General features: G+C 49.3%; 2 protein-coding genes across 4 annotated transcripts; one reads left to right on the forward strand and one right to left on the reverse strand.

The window, feature by feature from the left end:
- Positions 1 to 179: 179 nt before the first annotated feature.
- SLC51B (solute carrier family 51 beta subunit) lies at positions 180 to 8,828 on the reverse strand. 3 transcript variants are annotated; one of them, XM_030457131.1, is made up of 6 exons: positions 8,619 to 8,828; positions 5,151 to 5,251; positions 3,622 to 3,996; positions 3,272 to 3,400; positions 1,465 to 1,555; positions 180 to 800 (listed from the first exon to the last, which is right to left on the reverse strand). In XM_030457131.1, the coding sequence occupies exons 2-6, from the start codon at positions 5,188 to 5,190 to the stop codon at positions 593 to 595; spliced, it is 843 nt and encodes a 280-aa protein (XP_030312991.1). In that variant the 5' UTR covers positions 5,191 to 5,251; positions 8,619 to 8,828; the 3' UTR covers positions 180 to 592. The 3 variants fall into 3 exon arrangements, with proteins under 3 accessions (XP_030312991.1, XP_030312989.1, XP_030312990.1); XM_030457129.1 differs by having other exon boundaries at positions 3,272 to 3,403; positions 8,619 to 8,827; XM_030457130.1 differs by lacking the exon at positions 8,619 to 8,828 and adding an exon at positions 6,210 to 6,230 and having other exon boundaries at positions 3,272 to 3,403.
- Positions 8,829 to 12,522: 3,694 nt separating this feature from the next.
- Positions 12,523 to 19,575, forward strand: MTFMT (mitochondrial methionyl-tRNA formyltransferase). Its single transcript, XM_030456797.1, is given in 10 exon segments — positions 12,523 to 12,686; positions 13,602 to 13,814; positions 14,006 to 14,128; positions 14,537 to 14,639; positions 14,919 to 14,994; positions 15,554 to 15,645; positions 16,185 to 16,266; positions 16,782 to 16,864; positions 17,178 to 17,327; positions 17,329 to 19,575. Coding segments are annotated over 10 exon segments (1,149 nt in total). The 5' UTR covers positions 12,523 to 12,549; the 3' UTR covers positions 17,419 to 19,575.
- Positions 19,576 to 20,936: the final 1,361 nt, after the last annotated feature.

A 20,936-nucleotide genomic window follows, 5' to 3' on the forward strand; every position in this document is an offset into this window, starting at 1 on the left:
CCAGGGGCTCTGCAGTTGGTTTCATTTGCTGTGCCAGGTTAAACTTGCTGCTTCTCCCTGGAGCAGCAGTTACTCTGCAGAGTAAAATATCCACTTGTATATTTGTACATATATACATATATATATATGTATATGACCTTCCTGATATGGATATTCAATATGGGATTGCAATTGACCACTTTGGAAAGTATTTTAATAAAGAATTTCTGAAAAGAACAGAAGTGCCTCAGCTCCAGCGTGGCTGTTTTCCTGATGGAGATACCTGGCTGACTGCAGGAAAAGCTCCAACCTCCTGCCTCCCACCTCCTGCCCTGCTCAGCTCCCACCCACGTGTGGTGATGGCATCTGAGGGAGAGGGAAATCTGGTGCAGGAGAAAAGGGGGAGGCAGCCAACTATCCAGCTGGGAGCTGAAACTTGGAGGCACGGGTTTGCCTCAAGGCCAGAGCCACTTCTGTGGGTGCAACTCTGCTGCTTTCTTCTTTTTTCCCTCTCTCTCCCCAGGCTAAATTGCATTTTTAAACTTCCATCACCAGGAGCTGAGATATCCTGACTTGTTCCTCAGGGCTTGAATGGTTTGGCTCCCCCCAACCATTACATGGCATCCTCAGGTCGTTCTGTGTACAGGGAGGTGACAGTCCCATCCTTCCACTGGACTGTCACTTCTCCTGATCTCTGATCCTGGGGTGCCAGCTCCTGCTTTTCAGCTTCAGTGGGGCTGTATTCCTGCACGGGCATCAGGGCTTGCTTGGCTCCCAGCTCAGCCTGCTGGGCTTCTCTGTACATGTGGATTTTCCTTTTCCTGAACACAAAGGAAATGCAGGGTGAAGCAGCAAGTTCAGCCTGCATCTGGGGACAGGCAGCACCCCCTGGGGATGTCACATTGTCACACCTTGGCCCTAGGAAAACCTTCAGTACACAAGGCTGCAGGGTTCCTCCTGGGAGAACATCACCCAAAAGCTAGGCAGGAGCACCCAGTGAGCCCTCCTCACCAGGAAAGCTTGGTGGCCCTGTGACATTTCCTGTTTTTCTCTCATTTTAAAGCTCAAGTTGTTCCCCAGCTGCAGGGTGGGGCTGGATGGCCCAAGGGAACACCACAGAATGCAGATGGGGAAAAGCTGGGGAGCCCTGCTCTGGGGTCCCTAAATGTCCCTGTTCTTATGGAAGAGCACTTCACATGACACACATTTAATGTCACTTCCAACAGCCCCACATCTGTTGCAGATGCTTTGCTAGTGAAGATCCAGAGCCTGGAGAAGTGAAGTGACTTGAGACACATGAGGAGAGCAGGGAGCCAGGAAGGGTTTTCCACCCAAAGGGAATTTTTCTTTGGTCCTTTCCCCATCTCCCAGGGCTTGGTCCTACTCAATATCTCAGCTCTGCCCCACCAAACCCACGTCTGCCTGCCTGGAGCTGTCTCAGCACATCACCCCAAACCAAAAGAACTCCAGATTTTCCTGGCTCACCTGTTTTGCACAATATCAATGGCCAAGAGGACAAGACCCAAAGTCATGGCCACGAAGGAAAGTGCAAGGACAGAGTAATTCCATGCTGATGCTGGAGGAAAGGACAGAGAGGCAGTGTCAGTGTGTCCCACAGAGCCTGGCCAAGCAGGTCCTGAGAATACCCCAGCTCAGAGTGCCATGGCCTGGCTGCAGGATGAGGGCAGAGGTGCTGCTGGTGTTCAGCTCAGCACCCAGAGCAGAGCACCCAGCTCACAGTTTTCATAGAATCACAGAATTTTCAGGGTTGGAAGGGACCTTTAAGATCATCCAGTTCCAACCCCCCTGCCATGGATCAGAACCTCCCACCAGATCAGGTTGCTCAGAGCCCTCTCCAGGCTGGTCTTAAAAACTTGCAGGGATGGAGGGGGCTTCCACTCCCTCTCTGGGCAACCTGTGCCAGGGTCTCACCCCCCTCATGGGGAAGAACTTCTTCCTAACTTCCAATCTAAGTCTCCCCACCTCTAGTTTGAATCCATCCCCCATGTTCTATCACCCCCTGACAGCCTCAAAAGTCCCTCCCCAGCTTTCTTGCAACCTCTTCAGATACTGGAAGGCCACTATAAGGTCTCCTTGGAGCCTTCTCCTCTCCAGACTGAAAACCCCAACTCTCTCAGTCTGTCCTCACAGGAGAGGTGCTCCAGCCCTCTGAGCATCCCCATGGCCCTTCTCTGGACACACTCCAAAGGATATTTGAGGATAATAATCCAAAGGATTATTTGAAGATAACCTCAGGTGTATCTCCCTCTTGGGCAGAAGACTTACACAGCTGCTTTCCACCACCTTGGCCACTGACCCACACCTGCCCCTCATGGCCTTTCCACTAAATAGTGGAAAAGTATTTTTTTTTTTGCCCCTGAACTGGGAGTAGCTGTGCCTGAGGGTGGGAGCCAGGCTGAGGGCTGCAGAGCTCAAAGGGTCCCTATCCTCTCCAGCCCTTCCCCCCAGTACCACAGTGGGGTTCTGCAGTGGGAGAGGAGCTGGGGTGTGCAGCAGGGATGGCAGTGGGTGCTCTGGCCTTGATTTTTTTCTTTTATCTTCCTTTTTATGGCTTTGAAGTTGACCCTCAGGGCACTGACCTGCTCATATCAACCTCCTACCTCCACCCTGCCAAAAATCACTGCTCAACCCAGACCTTTGCTCTCAGGGCAGGCTGTGGAAGAGGCTGAAACCTTTGCTGGGAAGAGAGAGCAGCTCAGCAAAGCCCCATGGCAGCCTTTACCTGTGGCCTTCTTCTTCTGGAGGTGAGACCAAGGGTTGGTAGCTCTGAGGTTCATCACCTCTTGGGGGAATTCCATCCTTACCAAGATGCTGAAGGGAGAGGAACATCTCCCTTATGAGGAAAGGCTGAGGGAGGTTGGAGAAGAGGAGACTGAGGGGGGACCTCAACAACTTTTAGGAATATCTAAGGGGTGGGTGCCAGGAGGATGGACTCAAGGGGTGACCAGCAGCAGGACAAGGGGCAGTGGTTATAAACTGGAGAACAGGTGGTTCCATATAAATATTGGGAAGAATTTGTTCACTGTGAGGGTGAGGGAGCCCTGGCCCAGGCTTCTCAGGGAGGCTGTGGAGTCTCCTTCCCCGGAGTTATTCCAAGCCCACCTGGATGTGTTCCTGTGTGTCCTGCTGGAGGTGCCCCTGCTCTGGCAGGGGGGTTTGGACTCAGTCTTTTGAGGTCCCAGCCCCTAATTTTCTGTGATTCTATGAGTTCACCCAGCAGGAGGGTTAAAAACCAAGAAGTGTGGATCTGAGGAACATGAGTGCCACTCACCATCTTCCCTCCGGAAGAACCAGAGCAGCTCCTCCAGCTCTTCCTGAGCCATCCCCAGGGTGCTATTCCCTGCTCTCTGGTCATACCCATGGGTGCTGGCAAGGGCTGCAGGGATGTGCACCTCCTGCTCTGCTGTGGAGGGAAAGAGCAGAAAGACACAAAGGTTGCTCACTGCAAACTTTAGCCTACAGCCTCCTGCAGGGCTCTCAGGGCCAGCAAAAGGCAGCCCTGAGGGCACAGGCTTTATCTCATGAGCCAAGAAATGGAGGATGTTTCTGCAGAGCCCAGGGGCAGCAGGACTGGAAAGCCCTCAGGACCCTGCCTGGGTGCAGTGTTGGTGCATCCCTTACCTGCTCTCTGCTCACAGATGCTCTGATCTCCACCATCTTGCCACTGAGCCTTCAGCCCTTGCCCATTACTGAGGGCAACTCCTCTCTTGTTGGCCACCAGGTAGCCCTGGCTGCTGCCCAGAGGAGAGAGCAGGGAATTGGAGCAGTCCCAGCTGGTGTGGCCCAGGTTGCTGCAGGGACTTGTTTGCAGGGTGCTGGTCCTCAGCAAGGAGAGGCAGCTCCCCGTGCCATGGTTCAGCAACCAATCCCCTTGCCAAGACCAGTCCTGGAAAGCTGACTCTGGATTACAGTCCTCCAGGATTAAATTCCCAGGGGCTGGGCTGGCTTGTAAACACAGCTTGGCTTTAGCATTTTTCATCAGGAAAGTTTCTGTGCCTGCAAAGAAACCCGTGGGTGAGGTGGCCATCTCCTCAGCACAGGACATGGGATTCATGGAATCATTCAGGTTGGAAAAGACCTTCAAGACCATCGAGTCCAGCTGTAATCCAGCTCCCACAGCCCCCAAACCATCTCCTGAAGTCCCACATCTAAATGCTGCTTCAGCACCTCCAGCGATGGTGACTCCACCACCTCCCTGGGCAGCCCATTCCAATGCCTCACCACTCTTCCAGTAAGGAAATTTTTCCTAATATCCAACCTAAACCTCCCCTGTCACAATATAAACCCATTTCCTCTCATCCTCTTAAATTTTCTAGAGCTTATCTCAAGAGCTGCTTATCACTTTTTTTCTTCCTTTTGGGGAGGAAGCCTTTGCCCTCCTATCTCCACTCTTCTGGGCCTTGAAGCCCATGGCCATCCCTCCAAACCACCACTTCAGAACCCCCTGAGACCCAGGAGATCCATGTTTTAGATACTCCCCTCTTGGATGAAGGCATGGGACAGCAGGAACCTACAGGAACCATCCTGTGACTGGGAACTGCCTCCAATGGCTCTGTTTCTGGGGAACCAAAGGAGGTTTGGAGCCCAGGTCTTTCCAGCTTGGTTCTCTAACCCTGAAGTGTCAGCTGCAACATCCTTCTGCACACCCAGACATTGATGCTGGGTTCAAAAAACATCTCCCTGGGTCAGGTTTCTGGTTGCTCACCAGATCCTTGGCTGCATCAGGAGAAGTGTGGCCAGCAGGTGATTCTCCCCCTCTCCTCTGCTCCATGGGAGTTGGAACTGGATGATCTTAAAGGTCCCTTCCAACCCTGAAAATCCTATGATACTATGAATTCTAGGTGTTTACCAAAGAGACTGCAACAGTGTTGGGAGCACAGGAAACATTCCCATGGCTGAGCTGAGCTGCTGCTGGTGTAGGTGGAGGAAAAGTCCTATGGAGAGGAAGAAACCCTCTTTCTAGGGAATGAGGGTCTTTAAGGCATCTGCCCTTTGCCATAAGGCCAGACGGTTTGCTGGACACTCTTGGAGGTGTCCAGTGTCTTGTGTCACCCCTGCTGAGCTGGGTGTTGGGAAGAGCCTGAGAAGAAGCCCAACCTCAGCAGGGGTGAGCTTCACCCACACCAGGAGCCTCAAAGCCAAGACTCTACCTTGCAGCAGGAAAAATAGGATTATCCAGCAGAACTTCATGTTTGTATGGGCAGCTGGGGTGGATCACACCTTCACTGGTGGTTCCTCAGTGTGCAGACACCTGGGAGAGAGAGAGAGAGAGATGGGAGGTGAGGGGCAACCTCCTGAGGTTCTCTGCCAGGTCCTGCTGGGCTGTGCCCCTGGGACAGCCCCGGAAGTTGTGAGCTACTCCTCATGGGGACAGCAGGTCAGGATGTTTCCCCTCTGGTGTCTCCAGCAGATGAAAGCAGACAAAACCACAAGTGAAAGTGATGATGATTTCAACAGCTCCATGCCCATGAAACTTCCCCTCCCTCTTCCTGGGGAGCAGAGGCACCCCAGAAGCTGTGACATCTGTCATCTGCGGTGTGAGGTGCCAGGACAAGGTGTGGACATCCTGGGAGCTACTGAGGTGACAGCAGAGCAGGTCTGGCCCAGGGCTTTCTGCCCTGGTGACCCCATGCAGCTGCTGGGAACCAGCTCCTCCCCAACCAACCCCTCTGCTCCTCTGCCATGAGCTTAGGGAACACATCCCTGGGCACAGGGATACCTTCTGCCCAGCCACAGGTGGGCATGGAGCTGAGGGAGTGGAGGGCTCAGCCCCCAAAGGAGGAAACCTGGTTGCCATTGAGCCACAGGTAACTCCCATCCCTCAGGGGAGCAGAAAGCTCCTCCCTGACCTTTAGTCCCTCATTTATCAGTGGCATCAACCCAGCTTTTATGGCTGCTTGTCCAGCTCAGTTCTTCATATCCTTTGGAAGGATCTGGACCTCTCTTGTCCATCTGCTGTGAGCTGGATGTGGTCAGGTTGGTTCTTTCCCCCCCCTCCCCTCCTTCTCAGCCTCACCTGAGCCATCACCCACCCGTGGGTGAATGAGCCCACAGGACACGATCAAGGGTTGGACTCGATGATCTCTGAGGTCCCTTCCAACCCAGCCTATTCTATGATTCTATGACACGTGTGTCCCTCAGAGGCCAGCAATGATTTCAGGAAGATTTAAGATTTTTATGACTGCCTGAGACTCTCAGTTTCCACCTACCTTGGTAGCATGGGCTGGCACTGTCTGAGCCACCCATGTCCCCCCGTGTCACCAACCCTGCTGCTGACTCCTCAGGGAAGCATTTGTCCTATGGGTTAGAGACCTCATGACTGTTCCTATTCCCCCCCTCCCCTTCTCAATGGCTTCACAATTCAAAGTTCACTTTTTATAGCCCAGCAGGCACAGAGCCTTGCTCCCTGCTGCAGGAAAAACCACCCCTCAGCACCTCCTTGAGGAGAGGGCTCTGAAATCCGTGGTCCTCTTTGGTTCACCAAGTAGGGTTGAAGCTGCTCCCTGGGGTTTTGTATGAAAATTATCCCAGCACCCAGGTAAGTTTGAGCTCATTGCCATGGATCACCCCTCAGAAAGGAGGAAATAAAGTCTTGGTGCCAAGGAAGTCAGGTTCCAAGTTTGCTCCACCCTACTATGAAGTGCAGCTTGAATGTGTGGGATCTTCTGCCAGAGGTTTTTCCAACAGGAACAGTTGAGGTGGCTGGTGCTGATTTTTTTCCAAAGGTTTTTCATAACTTGTGGGCCCCCTCCTGGCACCCCCCTAAAGCCACCAGGCACAGCAGGGATGCCAAGAAAGCTGCTCAGCCTCCTTTGTTACTTCCTAAGTCAGTGATCACCAAATCTCCCCCAGATGTGGGAGGCTGGAACTTCTCAGTGGGAGCAGAATGGGTTTATCTTGTGTTAGCAGGGAATTCAAGTCAAATATTTTCAGGAAAAAACCAAACAAACTTATTTTAAAGATCTTTTACATCTACATCCAACTGACCAGGCTACTTTGGAAGTTTCATTTATCCACAAAACAAAGTGTTGCTGTATCTACTCCAGCCTCAGCAGGGTCCAGAACACTGCCTGCACCACCAGTTTGCCCAGTAAGGAATGAGTGATTCCCACAGCTGAGCTGGACATGTTCTGGAGGGTTTGGATCTCCCAGGCTGAAAGGAAGATTTTTGAAGTCTTTTCCTCCAGCTTCCCTCCCATGGCTGCTCTGCCTGATGCCTCCACCCTGGTGTCACCAAACCAGCCAAGAGAACACGGGTGATGTCTTCCCAGGCAACTCTGATATCCAACTGCTGTTGGATGGGGATGAGTCCTCAGGCAACTCTGAGGTGTGGATTTTGGTCTCCAAGCCCTCTGAAGAGACCCAAGACCTTTCTAAGGTTGCTTCCCAGCTTGAGCACAACATGGGAAGCTCAAATGAGAGGAAGCTCCTGCATTTTAAGCTTGTCTGGAAGGAGGCAGAAAGAACAAAGAGGCCCCTCAAAGAAACATTTTGCCTCTGTTGTTTGAAGTTTACATTTACACCTGAATTATTTTGTAATTTTTTTTTTTTTTCAAATGGGATTTTCACTACAAAAAGCTGCAGAATTTATGTGGTGTGTGTATTCCAGGAAGAAAGAGTCACTTGCCAGTGCTGTCCCAAATCCTCTTGATCTGGATCTGTGGATTTCAGTGGCATCCTCAAATGTCCAGAAAAGAAAACTGGGAAGTGACTCCTCTGAATGGTAAAATCCTGATGGAAGCCTTTGGAGATATGAGCCCCACCACACGTGCAAGACAGAGCTGAGGGACTGGTGCTGTAGAATTTGTCACAAGCCAGTGACAGGGTTGTCCCATGCAAGAACACACATGTTCCCAACAGCTTTGTATGTTGGTTTTTATCAGGAATAACAGTAGAGGTTGCTCTACCAAGCCAGATGTTGCTCTTACTCTGCAAATGAGAAGTCCTGAGATATTCACAATACTGATATATGTAAAGATGGAGGAAAAAAGTCTTCTGGAAAGTCCATCAAAGATGATTATGTCCCTTTGGACATTCTACTCACTACAGAGTACGGGGTAATGCACTTAAAATAGTAAAATAGTCTCCTTTTGTCATTCAGCCTCTCTCTCTCTGGTGGTTATCTTATCTTCACTGCATTAAATTGTGTCACTTATTCCAAGGGAATGATAAAAGCTGGATTTCCCATCTTTGGGATTCATACAAGATACAGAATGGCAGCCACCCACCCAGATACAAATGGATGGGTGAGTTGAGAAAGGTACCAAGCTCAGTTAAAGAACACAACTGCTGAGTATTTGAAATCCTAAAGCCAGAATGCAATCTGTGCTGGTTTGCAACCTCTGTAAATTCAAGAGTTAGAGAACAAATCTGAGTTATATTAAGTATTTCTCTTTGACTGCTTTCCAGGCTGTTTATATGCAGGAGTTACCCCAGCTTGCTTCTCCCTTGCCACTCAGTCTCTCCCTAAACAAGTCCCACAGCCTTTACTTAAAATTCCCAAGGGTTTGAGCTTGGAATAAAGCCTCTAACTGAACTAAACAAACAATCCTTTTTTTTTTCCAGAGAACTACAAATTAACCCCACAGCCAGTGCACCAGTTTCCTTCTCCAACTCACCAGAAACACTCCTGCCAGCAGGGAGGAAATCACATTTCTTCTTTCAGCCCTGCAGCCTTCTCCTTGGCAGAGCCTTAGCAGGGTGAGGAGGTCTTCCCTTCCTCCTCCCCTCCTTTTGCTACGAGCTGTGTGTGATTCATTCTGAGTCCTGGGTGAAGCACAGTTCAGCAGGTGAGGTTCCCTCCAGCCCCTGGAGAAAAAAAAAACAACAAAAAAACCCAACCCAACCCAACCCAACACACCTCTTTAGTGGGTCCATTCCCAGCAGCAGGTGAACGACCTTTTCCCTTAGGAGGTCCAGAGGAACTTCCAGCTTGTTTGCTCAAGCTCTTGGCATGATCAGGGTTAAAAGAGCACTCAGAGTGACACTCAGTAATAAGTCACCCTGGGGTTAAAATAAACAGCAATGTTCACTCTGCATGGTTTGGTCCTTGTTCTGTAGAGGAAGCACGTCCTGATAAAGCAGATATTAACCTTTTTTTTTTTTTTTCTTTAAGCCAAGGCCATGTTAAAGCCCTCAGGGTGAATGACTCTGTGGGCAAAGCACACCCACCCTTAAAATTACCCCATTCTAATATCGTTGGTGTTGGGGGAGGGTCCACGACACAGGTTAGAGCTAAACCAGTACCAGTCAGTGTACGTTCAGAGATCCCAGTAACTCTGATGGTGTGTGCAATGGACCTGCCCGGTAATCTACAGGTGCTAATGGGCCGTGTTGTGCTCAATCAATTAGGAGCAATCATCACTACTGATAAAAGCAACCTTTTGAGTTATGGACACTGCTGAGCAGCCCCCGTTGTTTCCTTAAACTGGCTCTCTGATGAACCCAAGAACCAGGAGATGAACCAGGAGGCTGGAAATATTCCACCATCCCCAAGCCCGTGGAACACGCCCGTTTTCACCGTTCGAAAGAAATCTGATAAATGGCGTTTGCTGCATATCTAAGGAAGATCAGTTCACAAATGATGGACATGGGGCCGTTACAGCAGGGACAACCAAGTCCTGCTGTGTTACCCCAAGACAGGCAGACTTTGATTATAGATCTGAAAGACTGTTTCTTTACTATAATGAGCCAGGCTGGGGAGAGTCGGGCCAAGATGGGCCAGGGAGAGCTGAGCCAGGGAGAACCGGGCCGGGTAGGGTGGGGTGGGGAAGGGAAGGGAAGGGAAGGGAAGGGAAGGGAAGGGAAGGGAGGGAAGGGAAGGGAAGGGAAGGAAGGGAAGGGAAGGAAGGGAAGGGAAGGGAAGGGAAGGGAGGAAGGAAGGGAAGGGAAGGAAGGGAAGGGAAGGGAAGGGAAGGGAAGGGGAAAACTGAGCAGAGCCGGGCAGGGCAGGGCGGAGCAGGGCAGGGCAGAACAGGACAGGTCAGGACAGGGCAGGGCAGGGAAGAACAGGATAGGGCAGGGCAGAACAGGGCAGGACAGGCCAGGGAAAGCCGGGCTGGGGAGAGCCGGGCCAAACCGTGCCTGGCTGGGCTGGGCTGGGCCAGAGAGGGCAGGACAGGGCAGGGCCGGGGAGAGCCAGGCCAGGCTGAGGCAAGCCAAGCAGGGTCGGGGAGAGCCAGGCCAAACCATGCCTGGCCAAGCCAGGCCGGGCTGGGGAGGGCAGGGGAGGGCCAGGCCAGGCCAGGGAAAGCCAGACCAGGGAGAGCCAGGCCAAATAGTGGCTGGTTGGGCTGGAGAGGGCAGGACAGGGCAGGGCTGGGGAGAGCCGAGCTGGGCAAGGGAGAGCTGGGCTGGGGAGAGGGCCAGGCTGGGGAGAGCTGAGCAAAACCGTGCCAGACCAAATTGGACCGGGGAGAGCCAGGCCAAACTGTGCCAAGCTGAGCCACACCGAGCTGAGCTGGGCAAAACCGTGCCAGACCAAATCGGACCGGGGAGAGCCAGGCCAAACTGTGCCAAGCTGAGCCAGACCGAGCTGAGCTGGGGAGAGCTGGGCTGGGCTGGGCAGGGGAGAGCAGGGCTGGGGATAGCCAAGCCAAGCCAGGCTGAGCCCATCTCTCCCCGTCCTGTCTCTCCCCGTGCTGTCCCGTTTCTCCCCCTCCCATCCCAGCACAGCTCAGCCCAAGTCTCACTGGCCTGGTTCGGCCTGGAGGTTCCTCAGGGAGTTGTAGGGAGTGGTGAGGTCCCTCCATACATCTCCCAATATAAGTTTCCCTGACTTCTGTGGTGGGTGTCAGGGTAAAACTCACATTTCCCTCAGCTGAAGCCTCTGGGAGAAACCTGCTGGGAGGAGGCAGTGTCAGGATGCAGAGAGGTGGCCAAGGCACCTCTAGGAGTGATGTGTTTGAAATAAAACCAGTTTCCCACTGGTGTGAGCTGGACCTTGAGCCCAGGAGTCTTCTCCTCGGGATGTACTCAGGAGCAGCCTCTCCAGCAGGATCTCCTCACTTCTTGGAGACACTTCCAGGGTCTCTGACTGGGCAGCAAGAGGGATAAGAGATTGATTGGTGTCCTGCTTCCTCCTTGGATCCCCCTTCCCTGCCCTGAGGAAGAATTCACCTTTCATTTTGAGGTTTTTTTTTTAATCCCTTCTGTGTCTTTGGCCCAATATTACACATAACTAAACACTCCAGGTTGCTTTGTTGGTTTTTTTTTTTTTTTCCACTCGAAGCAGAGTTCAAACGCAGCAGGAAAGCAAGATTTGTGAGCTTTTTATTTATATATTTATTTTATATATTTATTTATCTCTGTGTGTGCAACAGATTTTTTTGCTTTCAATCTGCCAGGAAACTTTCACCTGGAAATAAATCTGCAGTTAAAAATCACAGACCCCGTGCCCAAGGCATCAGATTAAATAACAGCCTGATCAGTGCTCAGGAGGGGGGAGTTTTAAGTCCACTTTGTCAGCTCGCTGCAAACAAAACATTAATTATTCGTGCCTAAGGCTGCCAAAAACTCAGCCCCGACTTCCTGTACTCCCGGGAGCCTTCACTACAGGCAAAGAGAGATGAAAAAGGGAAAAAAAATACTCCAAATGTCACTTTATTCAGCGATCCTTCCCTCCCGTACCTCTCTGACAGAAACCATCAGCCAGATTCCAAGTTGTTTTCACATGTGGGAAATGGTTCTGGAGTTTCACATTCCATCCTTTCTCATTCCATCTTTTCTCATTCCGTGTTTCCTAAGCTCTTACCGGCAGGCACTGTGAGTTAGACACGCAGGGACCCCCTGTCTGCATTTTACACGAAGTTAAACCCTACACAAATAACTCATCTTCCCACGGCGCTCAGGAACGCTGTTAGGGGAAGGGTAAAACTACTTTTATTCTGATGTTCTGGGAGAAGCTGGCTCTCCTGAGTGGTTATTCTGAGCCCGAGGTTTACAAACAAACATTCTGTCAATTACCATCACTCCCCAAAGCCGCCTGGAGCCACCAGAGCTCAGCTCCGGGAGCCACCAGCTCCGTGCCCGCCGTGTCACAGCCCTTCCCGCCTTGGAATTTTTCCCTTCTCTTTGCAGGGAGGCAGAAGGGGCAATTCCTGCCCCCGGGGGGTCGGGGTTAGGGCTCCCCCGGCTCGGGAGCCGCTGAGCGGTGACAGAAACCACGCTCAGGAGTGAGAAGCCGAGACTCGGGCTGAGGTTGCGCTCTCAGGGACTGAAACTCTTTCCCGCGGGGCACTACGGAGCATCGGCCCGGCCCAGCTTCTTCCCCGGCCCCGGCCCCATCCCGGCTCCTTCCCCGGCTCAGCTCCTTCCCCATCCCGGCTCTGTCCCCTGCCCTTCCCTGGCTCGGCTCTTCCCCCCTCCGCTGCTTCCCGGTATCAAAGTGGCGGCTCGGGGCTCGTCTCGGGGCTCGGCTCGGCTCTTTCCTCCTCCGCTGCTTCCCGATATCAAATTCCCGATTCCGCTGCTCCCTCAGTCCCGCCCCGCCAGGCGGTCCCGGTCCCCGCCCGCCCTCCCGCGTCATCTGGCGGCGCCGGAACGGGAGCGATGCGGGGGCGGCTGCTCCGTGCCTGGCGCGAAGGGGTGAAAGCGGCGCGGGGTCCGGCGGGGCCGCCATGGAGAATCCTGTTCTTCGGTACCGACAGCTTCGGCATCACCGCACTCAGAGCCCTGCAGGCTGCCCGGTGAGCCCTGCCGGACCGCAGGGAGGGAGGGAGGGGTGGGGAGGAAGGGGCTGAGGGGGTCAGGGAAGGGCTGAGGGGGGGAGAAAGAGGGAGAGAGGGGCTGAGGGAGGGAGAGAGGGGCTGAGGGGGGCGAGAGGGCTGAGGGGGGAGAGAGAGGCTGAGGGGGGGAGAGAGGGGCTGAGGGGGGGGAGAGAGAGGCTGAGGGGGGGAGGAGAGAGAGGCTGAGGGGGGCGAGAGGGCTGAGGGGGGAGAGAGGCGCTGAGGGGGGAGAGAGAGGCTGAGGGTGTCAGAAAAGGGCTGAGGGGACCAAGGAAGAGCTGAGGGAGACAGGGAGGAGCTGAGGGGGTGAGGGAGCCAGGGAAGGGTCGGGTCGGGTCGGGCCGGAGAGGGATGGGCTGGGCCGGGGAGAGCCGTGCCGTGCCAAGGAGATCCGGGACGGAGAGAGCTGAATGGAAGGGCTGAAGGAGTGAGAGGAGGGGTTGAGGGGCCAACAGACCCTGTGGAGAGGGGAGCACCGAGGGGTGGGAGATGGGGAGCAGTCATGGGGGTGAGGGATGTTCTGGGGTCGGTGTGAGCAGGGCGTGTGGGTTGGGCAGAGGTTGAGGGGGAAGGAAGGAGGTGAGGGTGGGAGTGTGGTGTCACGGGTGGGTGAATGCAGAGGGATGACAGGGGGTCAGGATTTGGAAGGGGGCAGTGGGTATGGGCTGGGGTTAACCAGGGTGAGCCAGGGGTGAGATGAGGAGGATGGGAGAGGAGTGTGGGGTTGGGAGGCTGAGGATCCAGGAGGGGGATAGGAGGTGGAGGAGCAAAGGGCAGAGGGACACAGTGAGAGGTGGGGCTGAGCCAGTCTCTGCCTTTTCCTCTTTCCTCTCTCCTCTTTTCCTCACGAAGTCTTCAATGTTTTGTCCACCCCAGAGAGCCCAGCGAGGAGTCCCTGGTGTCCAGGCTGGAGGTGGTGACCCTCCCCTCCCACCTCCCTGGGGATCTGCCTGTCAGGAGCTGTGCCCAGGAGCTCCAGCTGCCTGTTCATGAGTGGCCACACACGGGCCCTGTGGGACAGTTTGATGTGGGTGTGGTGGCATCATTTGGACGTCTCCTGAGTGAGGAGCTTATTCTGCAGTTCCCATAGTAAGTGTTCTGTCTTCACTCAGAAACTGAAGGTTGTGTAGTGTGAGTTTTCCTTTAAACTTCTCTTTTTAAACCAGTAACGCTTCAGAAAGTTAATTCTTGAATTTCTTTCAGTGCAATAAGTGTTGCACACCCATCTGCACCTCCTCTCTCTGCTGTTCCTCTTCTAACTTGACAATATCTCAATGCAGTGGTGTGCTGAACATCCACCCCAGCTGTCTGCCACGCTGGAGGGGCCCTGCACCCATAATCCACACTGTGCTTCATGGTGACAGAGTGACTGGGGTGACAATTATGGAAATAAGACCAAAAAGGTAGGTGAGATATGCTTCCCAAAACAACTGCTGCTGTTGCCTCTCAAATCACCACTTAACTTGTTTAAATCATTCCCTGTGATCACTGTTTGATTGTTGTTGGTTTTTTTTTTTTTAATGTGTGTGTTTATTACTAGAAGTTGAAGCACTTGGAAGCTTTCACCTGATAATGAAACTTGCCACAAACTCAGTGTTTTAGTGAGCTCATAATTTGCACTTCAGGCTTTTAATTCTTCACACTGCTACAGGAAAGCTGGGGCAGGGCTTTGTGCAGAGGTTGGTGGTGAGAAGAGAAGGGGAAATGGTTTAAAACTGGAAGAGGGGAGATGTGTGTATGGAGTGGAGATTTCTGACCTGCCAATTGAATTACAGCTTCTCCACTTAGCTTGTGTCTTTTCTGCCTTCCAGGTTTGATGTAGGCCCAATCATTAAGCAGGAAGAGTTTGCTGTCCCTCCCTGCTGCACTGCAAAGGAGCTGGAGGGGCTGTTATCTCAGCTGGGTGCAAACATGGTAAGGTCACCATCCTATTTAAGGATTAATATTAGAGAAGACACCATAAAAATACTTTTTGTGGTTTTTTTTTTAATCATGATTCAATGTGAAGAATGCCTTTGGGCTGTTTGTTTCTTACTGACACAATTTTCTAAGTGCTCACAAGAAAGTTTCACTGATTACAAATAAAGCTTTTCCACTGATTAAAAGTTAAGTGCTGTATTTGCATGTCTTGGATGGACTGTTAATAATTACACTCCACTCTGCTAATGCTCTGAACAAAATTCCCTTTTGCAGCTGATAGCTGTTTTGAAAAACTTGCCTGAAAGTTTAAAAAATAAAAAAGAGCAACCCAAAGAAGGAGTAACATTTGGTAGGTATCATCTTTAATACAACTTCTTCATTTTTTTCCTTTTAGCAGCTGGAAAACAAACTTTCTTCCTCCTGTGCTGGGTTATGCTTTTTAAAATATGGTCTCTTTACTGCCTTTTCTGGCTTAAAAATGTCACACAGAGGGAAAATACTTCAGAATTCTTCAGATTTACTGCATAAGTGTTGTGGGGTTGTTTTTCCAGTCACCTGTATAATATCCAAAGCACTACTGATGTCACTAAACCTGAGTGAGTTTGTTGTTCTTCTGGCTGTAACAGGCAAAAGTGTTGCAGCTGTGCCTGTAAATAGGTGTGAGCAGTGGTGGTGCAGTGGGGAAATGAGAAGACAACTGAGTATAAACTATCAATAATCCAAACTGAGGTTTTTTTACAAAATCTTCCCTCCAGCTGTCACCTAAGGCACCCTCTGGCTAGATGGCAAAGCTGCCACTGGTTAGGATAAAAATGGGTTTAAAATAGGATAAAATAGGAAAGGTGTTTGTTTGCAAAAAAAAGATGCAAAACAAAACCTGAAGTCTTCTTGTTTCTTTCCCCCTCCAGCTCCCAAGATATCTGTAGAAAAGAGCTGTATAAAATGGGAAGAGCAAACAGCTACACAGATAATTCAGCTGCATAGGGCTATAGGAAGCATGGTAAGACACTGGGATTTTTTTAACCCTTTTTTATCCTCCAGAATGTCTGAGATGGGTGTAGACATTAATGACTAAACCCCAAGGTTACTTATTTTAGCCACTAAAACCTTCGTGGTGTTTTAAAATCCCAGCAGAGCTGAGTGCTGGAGGTGGAATTAGAGCAGAGGAGAATTTCCTTGTGTTTGATACCAAGTGGGAAATGAGCTCAGTGGTTTTGTTTCCTCAGCTCTGAGGTTCCCACTGATGCAGCTGAGAGGCTTTCAGAACACAAACATTACCTCTTTGCATGACATGCAACTGAGCAGCTACTGTAGCTGGTTGCTTTACTCATGACTGCACCTGCTAATGTTTTTCTTGTCAATGGGATGAGGAAGAGCAGGGAAAGCTGGATAGAATAAGGAAAGTCTCTTATCTGGGCCTGTACCTTAATTTTCTCCTAGTACTGGTATCAGGGGTATCTTGCATAAGGGATAAAAACCTTGACAGTTATTTGGAATATGTGAAAATATTCTCAGTGTCTCACTTGCTCCTCTTTCCAGTTTCCTTTACAGACTCTCTGGAAGGGTACTACTGTTAAACTTCTGGATATTGTGGCAGTGGATAATATCCCTGGGTTTCCTGGTATTTACTTCTCTAACTAATCTGTTAAATTAAATTTTCTTGGCCTCTCAAGCACACTGACTTGAAGCTAGTAACCTGCTGTACTGCACAACAGCTTTTAAGTACTTCTTTCTGAAGCTTGAACTAGATCAGTGTGATGATGTTGAGTGAGCTGCAGGTCCTGAAATTGGAGGATTTTAAAGAGCTGATTAGTTAGGAGATCCTCTCCTAATGCCATGCTCTGGGGGGCTCTCAGGAGGAAACCTGGCCCTCTGTAACGTTGCTGAAACCATTTTCTGTCATAGCCCCTAAGAACCATGTGGGCCAGAGCACACAGGGCTGGGTGGTGGTTTCTGGAGGAGAGCCACTGAGCCACTGTTCATTCTCCTCCTGTTCTCACTCTCCTTTGGGCATAATAAAACAGACTCCAAGAAAATAGCTTGGAGAAAAATCCTGACTTAAGATTATTGTTGTGCCCCAGAGAGAAAGAAGTGTTTCAAATGTTTTGATGCAAGACAACGTTGCTTTGCTTTCAGATCAGACACTGGATGATCATGGAGCTGTTCCTGGCTCACTCATCTACCATAAAGTGTCTCAAATGCTGGTAGCTCGTTGCAAGGTGAGTTTTCCCCATTTATTTTCTGCTCACTTGCATTAAAGTTGAGTTTTTTTAATCTTAGTGTGTTATGTAACTGAATTATCCCTCCTTATGAACTAGTTCAGGTTAGCATCAAGCTTTTAATTATGCTTTGAAGAACTTTTAGTCTCCACTAACAGACTTTTCACTTGGAAGCAAGAACTTGACTTGTAATCTAAACATAATGACAAATAAAATGTGTTCTGCAAGCCAACCAAGTGACACCTACAGAGCATCAGCTTAAGATGTGCTTAAGCACACTGCCATTTTTTTTTGTGTGTGTTTTGCTTTTTAGGAAGGCTGGGTTGGAATCAAAACAGTTGTATTAAAGAAGAAGCTCTCAGCAGTTGACTTCTACAATGGATATATGCACTCCTGGTTCCAGCAGAACTCAAGAACCTTTCATCAGGAGTGCAGATTTCAAACACTCAAACTTAACAAGACAAAAAAAGACTCTAAAAGGGAGGGAAGTACTGGCCCAGGACATAAAAAAACAGATGTGTTTTAAAATGTGGAAGAAAGTGTCCCTAAGTTGACAGTAATGTGGAGTATTTCAGTGCCTGCCTATAAAATCCAACTTGGTTGAGAGCTTTCCTCCCAAAGTGATCCTGCTGTCATCTGCATGTTTTCATCATGGTTCCTGATGATACTCATTGCTCCTTCCCCATCAAGGAAGAGAATCTCTGTCACTGCTGAAGATGGTGAATAAATTTCTGTTTCCCCTGTTGGGTAATGAATCTCTTTTTATACAAAGTTTTCAAGTTACTTTTGAGGACTTCTGCTGTAATTTTCTTCAAGCACTGGTTCTGCAGTTACTGGAAGTGTTAACCAGCTGTGCTTCTCTGGAGTTCATTTGTGGCATCACAGAAGTGAGGCTGTAGGTAGAAGAGATTTAATTTCCAAGTAATTCCTCAGGTATCTTCTCTTTAATATGATGTCTGGCAAGAGTATCTGTGCAGTGTGTTCCTTTGCAATATTACCCATGACAGATTTTCTAGTGATATTAATGGATGGGATTTGTCTGGAATATCTGCTCTACCTTCAAATTTAATGCTTTGATTTTCTTGCAGATCCTTAAGTTACCTTATCCCCACATTGAGGTGATTTTACCTGATGATGACTTATTAATTTAATCCAAGCTTTTCCTCAACCTGCCTGTGGGTAGTGGCATGCATAGGAAGGAAGATCTCATGGGAAGAGCCCCAGAACTGATGATTCTTTTACTTTCTTGTTTAAGAAGTAATATAACACTGTGAGGATTACAGCAAAATGAAGACTGGTCACATCTTAGGAGTTGCTCCAGTGTTTACTCCAAGTTGTAATATTTTTCTGAATACTATTGAACTAAAAGCAGAACTCCTGGAGCTATTGGGAGGCACTGTTCTACTAGCTTCATGTTTCCAGCATTATCACTGACATTTTGGAAGCCTCAAGAGGAAAAGAACCATAAATAGCAGGAGTAGTGTAGGGTGGGTGTTTTACTGGTTCTGTTTTGCTCCTGCCTTTTCCACTCATCCTGTTGGCTCTTTGGACTTTTCAATACATTCATGTTATTTCAGGGACTCATCAGGTGCTGAATCTGTGAGCCATGCCAAGGTGACAGGAGCTTGGTGTAACTTGGGAGTGACTCACTGAGGGGAAGAAAGCAAAAAAGAAAATAATCAAGAAAAATGTGTTAGGTAAAGTGGATTAAAATGTTTCTGAAGAAGCATCTGGTAAAGCAAGATGTCACTGGATTTTAATTCCATTGCCATTAGTCCAACAATTAATCTGCCTCTGACAGGTCTTTCAGAACACACAGTCCTCCAAGAAATCCAACCCTCTGAATCAGCATCAAAAACTGGAACCAACAGTGAAGTGGAAGTCAGGCTCCTATGGAGAATTCCTCTTGTCTCTGTCTGCAGACCCTAGGGTACAATTTGTGCTGCAGAAGCTGTAAAACCAAGTTTGTCTCCAAGCATTTGTGTGCTGTGCTCTCACCCACTGCTTGCCAAGGTTGTGAAGTCATTTTGCTTTTGCTCTGTTTGCTCTGTGGAAGGTTTGTTTTCACCTTATGCCAATGGAAGGGATGGTGGATGGAGGTCTTGGGATGTTGGGTGGGTTTTGGGGGGTTTGTAACATCACTGGTTTCAGTGGTATGGCTGCTTGCCTTCTGTTTTCCCAGCTGGAGCTTCTGGGAATCAGTTATTTTTAAAGAACACTTAACAGGCATCACTGGAATTCAAATATTTGGTGTTTGCTGAGGAGAAGAATGTTTTGTCTAAAGCTTCTTCCCATAGACAGTGAGGTTTTTTGACACTAATCAGCTGTATGGCAGGAGGCTGACCTCAGGCATGGATTGCATCAGAAGCTGGATTAGCAGAGAAGTGAGTAAACAAAATCTCACCCAAAACTCCTCCACCACAATTTACAATTCATTTCAAGCACAAATGAGAGAGAATTTTTAACTTGTGAGAAGTGTTCTAGTAATCTATTAGCATGGGTGGACCTACCTTTTCTGATGTTCCTGGTGCCCAGGCCCTGGAAAATAAATTGTTAATCAAAATGATGTCCTGAGCAAAATAACCAGTGAGATGTCACTCCCACAGAACCAAGACAATATCAAACGTTCAGGCAATTTAAGATTAATTAAAGCTTTTAGATGTCCAAGCTGTTACATCAACTTTACTCCTAGGAATGACTTCTGAGGAAAACTCCTTGCAAGTTCTTTTAACTGCTTTGCTTTTTAGAATCTGCTCTGGCACCATAAAGCTGATAGCAAAGAAAAGAAGTCTAAGGAGTCTGTCTTTTATTCTTTGCATCTCCAAAACGACATCTGGGAAGCTGGAGAGCAATTTCTGCATCGTTTGCAGTTCTAGATGGTGAGTCCTGGTGCCTGCGGGCAAGCGGGTGTTGCAATGCACCAAGCAAAGTTTCCCTGGTTTTTTTGGGAGAGCTGGAGGTGGTGACATGTCCTCAGAAGCCCTGTAGATGGTGCTCGCTGCATCTCTTCCAGGGTAAACCCGAAGTCAGCTGAGCAGAAGAGGGTGAAAATCGGGTACAGAATTTATTCATTCAGTTGTTTGATCCCAGATGTTTTCTAAACCATGTTATAGCTGGGATACCTGTACTGGTAACTCCATCTTTTCATCTGTGCAGTGTTTGCTTTTCTGTGCAAGAGGTTATCAGGGATTTGACAGTTCTTTCTTGATTAACATTTAATATCCTATCTGAATAAGCTCAATTTTACCCCAGTTGTTTTATGGAAGAAAACTGAGTAAAAATAAATCAATTTTTTATGGAGGAGATCTTTGGGATGCTGTTCTTGGCATGCTAGAGAAGCTTTAAAGGGAATTGGTGTGTTTCCCCAGCAGCTGTTAGCCAAAACATCTCTTTGGAAACTTTGCTTTCACTTCAGCTCTGTAGGGATTTAACTCAGTGGGTAATGAAAACCTGATTATTTTTGCAGAAGAGACAAAACAATAGTGGGGCATTGGCTGAGGAGGTGTGGAACATCACATCAGGGTTGATTCTGCAACGTGGGCATAGTGACCCCATCCCCAGCACCACAGCTGGGGTCAAGTACAGCCACTGTTAGCAACTGGAAAGAGATTCTAGCCAAAGAAACCTTTCCTTCCCTCCAACCAGAGAGGGCAAAGTAGCAGAGGTGTCCTTAGACCCAGCATCTGTTATGGACTGGTTCAAGATCACTGCAGCCAACTGACTGCTAGAACTGCAAAATGTTTGGGCACCAGAAGTGCTCTGGTGTTGGATAGGGATGATTTCATCTTGGATTTCACATGAATGTTAGAGGGAGTGGTATTTCCTAGGCTGTTAGGTGCATCTGTTGCATGATCTGAAATCTTGCTACTCCCTCTGCTTCCTAGGAAACATCTTTGGTTTCTGCTGAGTAAATTACAAACAAAAAGTGTAAGTGACTTATTAAAGGAGTCCCTGAATCTTTAGAAAGCTGGTTGCAAAATCCCTGAATAATTTGAAGGTTGTGAGTAGACAAGAATCTCTCCTTTTGTTTATCCTAACTGCTGAGGGCTTGATAGCTTCTGGTGAAACAATA

Source organism: Calypte anna, chromosome 10 (genome assembly GCF_003957555.1).
Source record: "Calypte anna isolate BGI_N300 chromosome 10, bCalAnn1_v1.p, whole genome shotgun sequence".
Classification (NCBI taxonomy): Eukaryota; Metazoa; Chordata; class Aves; order Apodiformes; family Trochilidae; genus Calypte; species Calypte anna.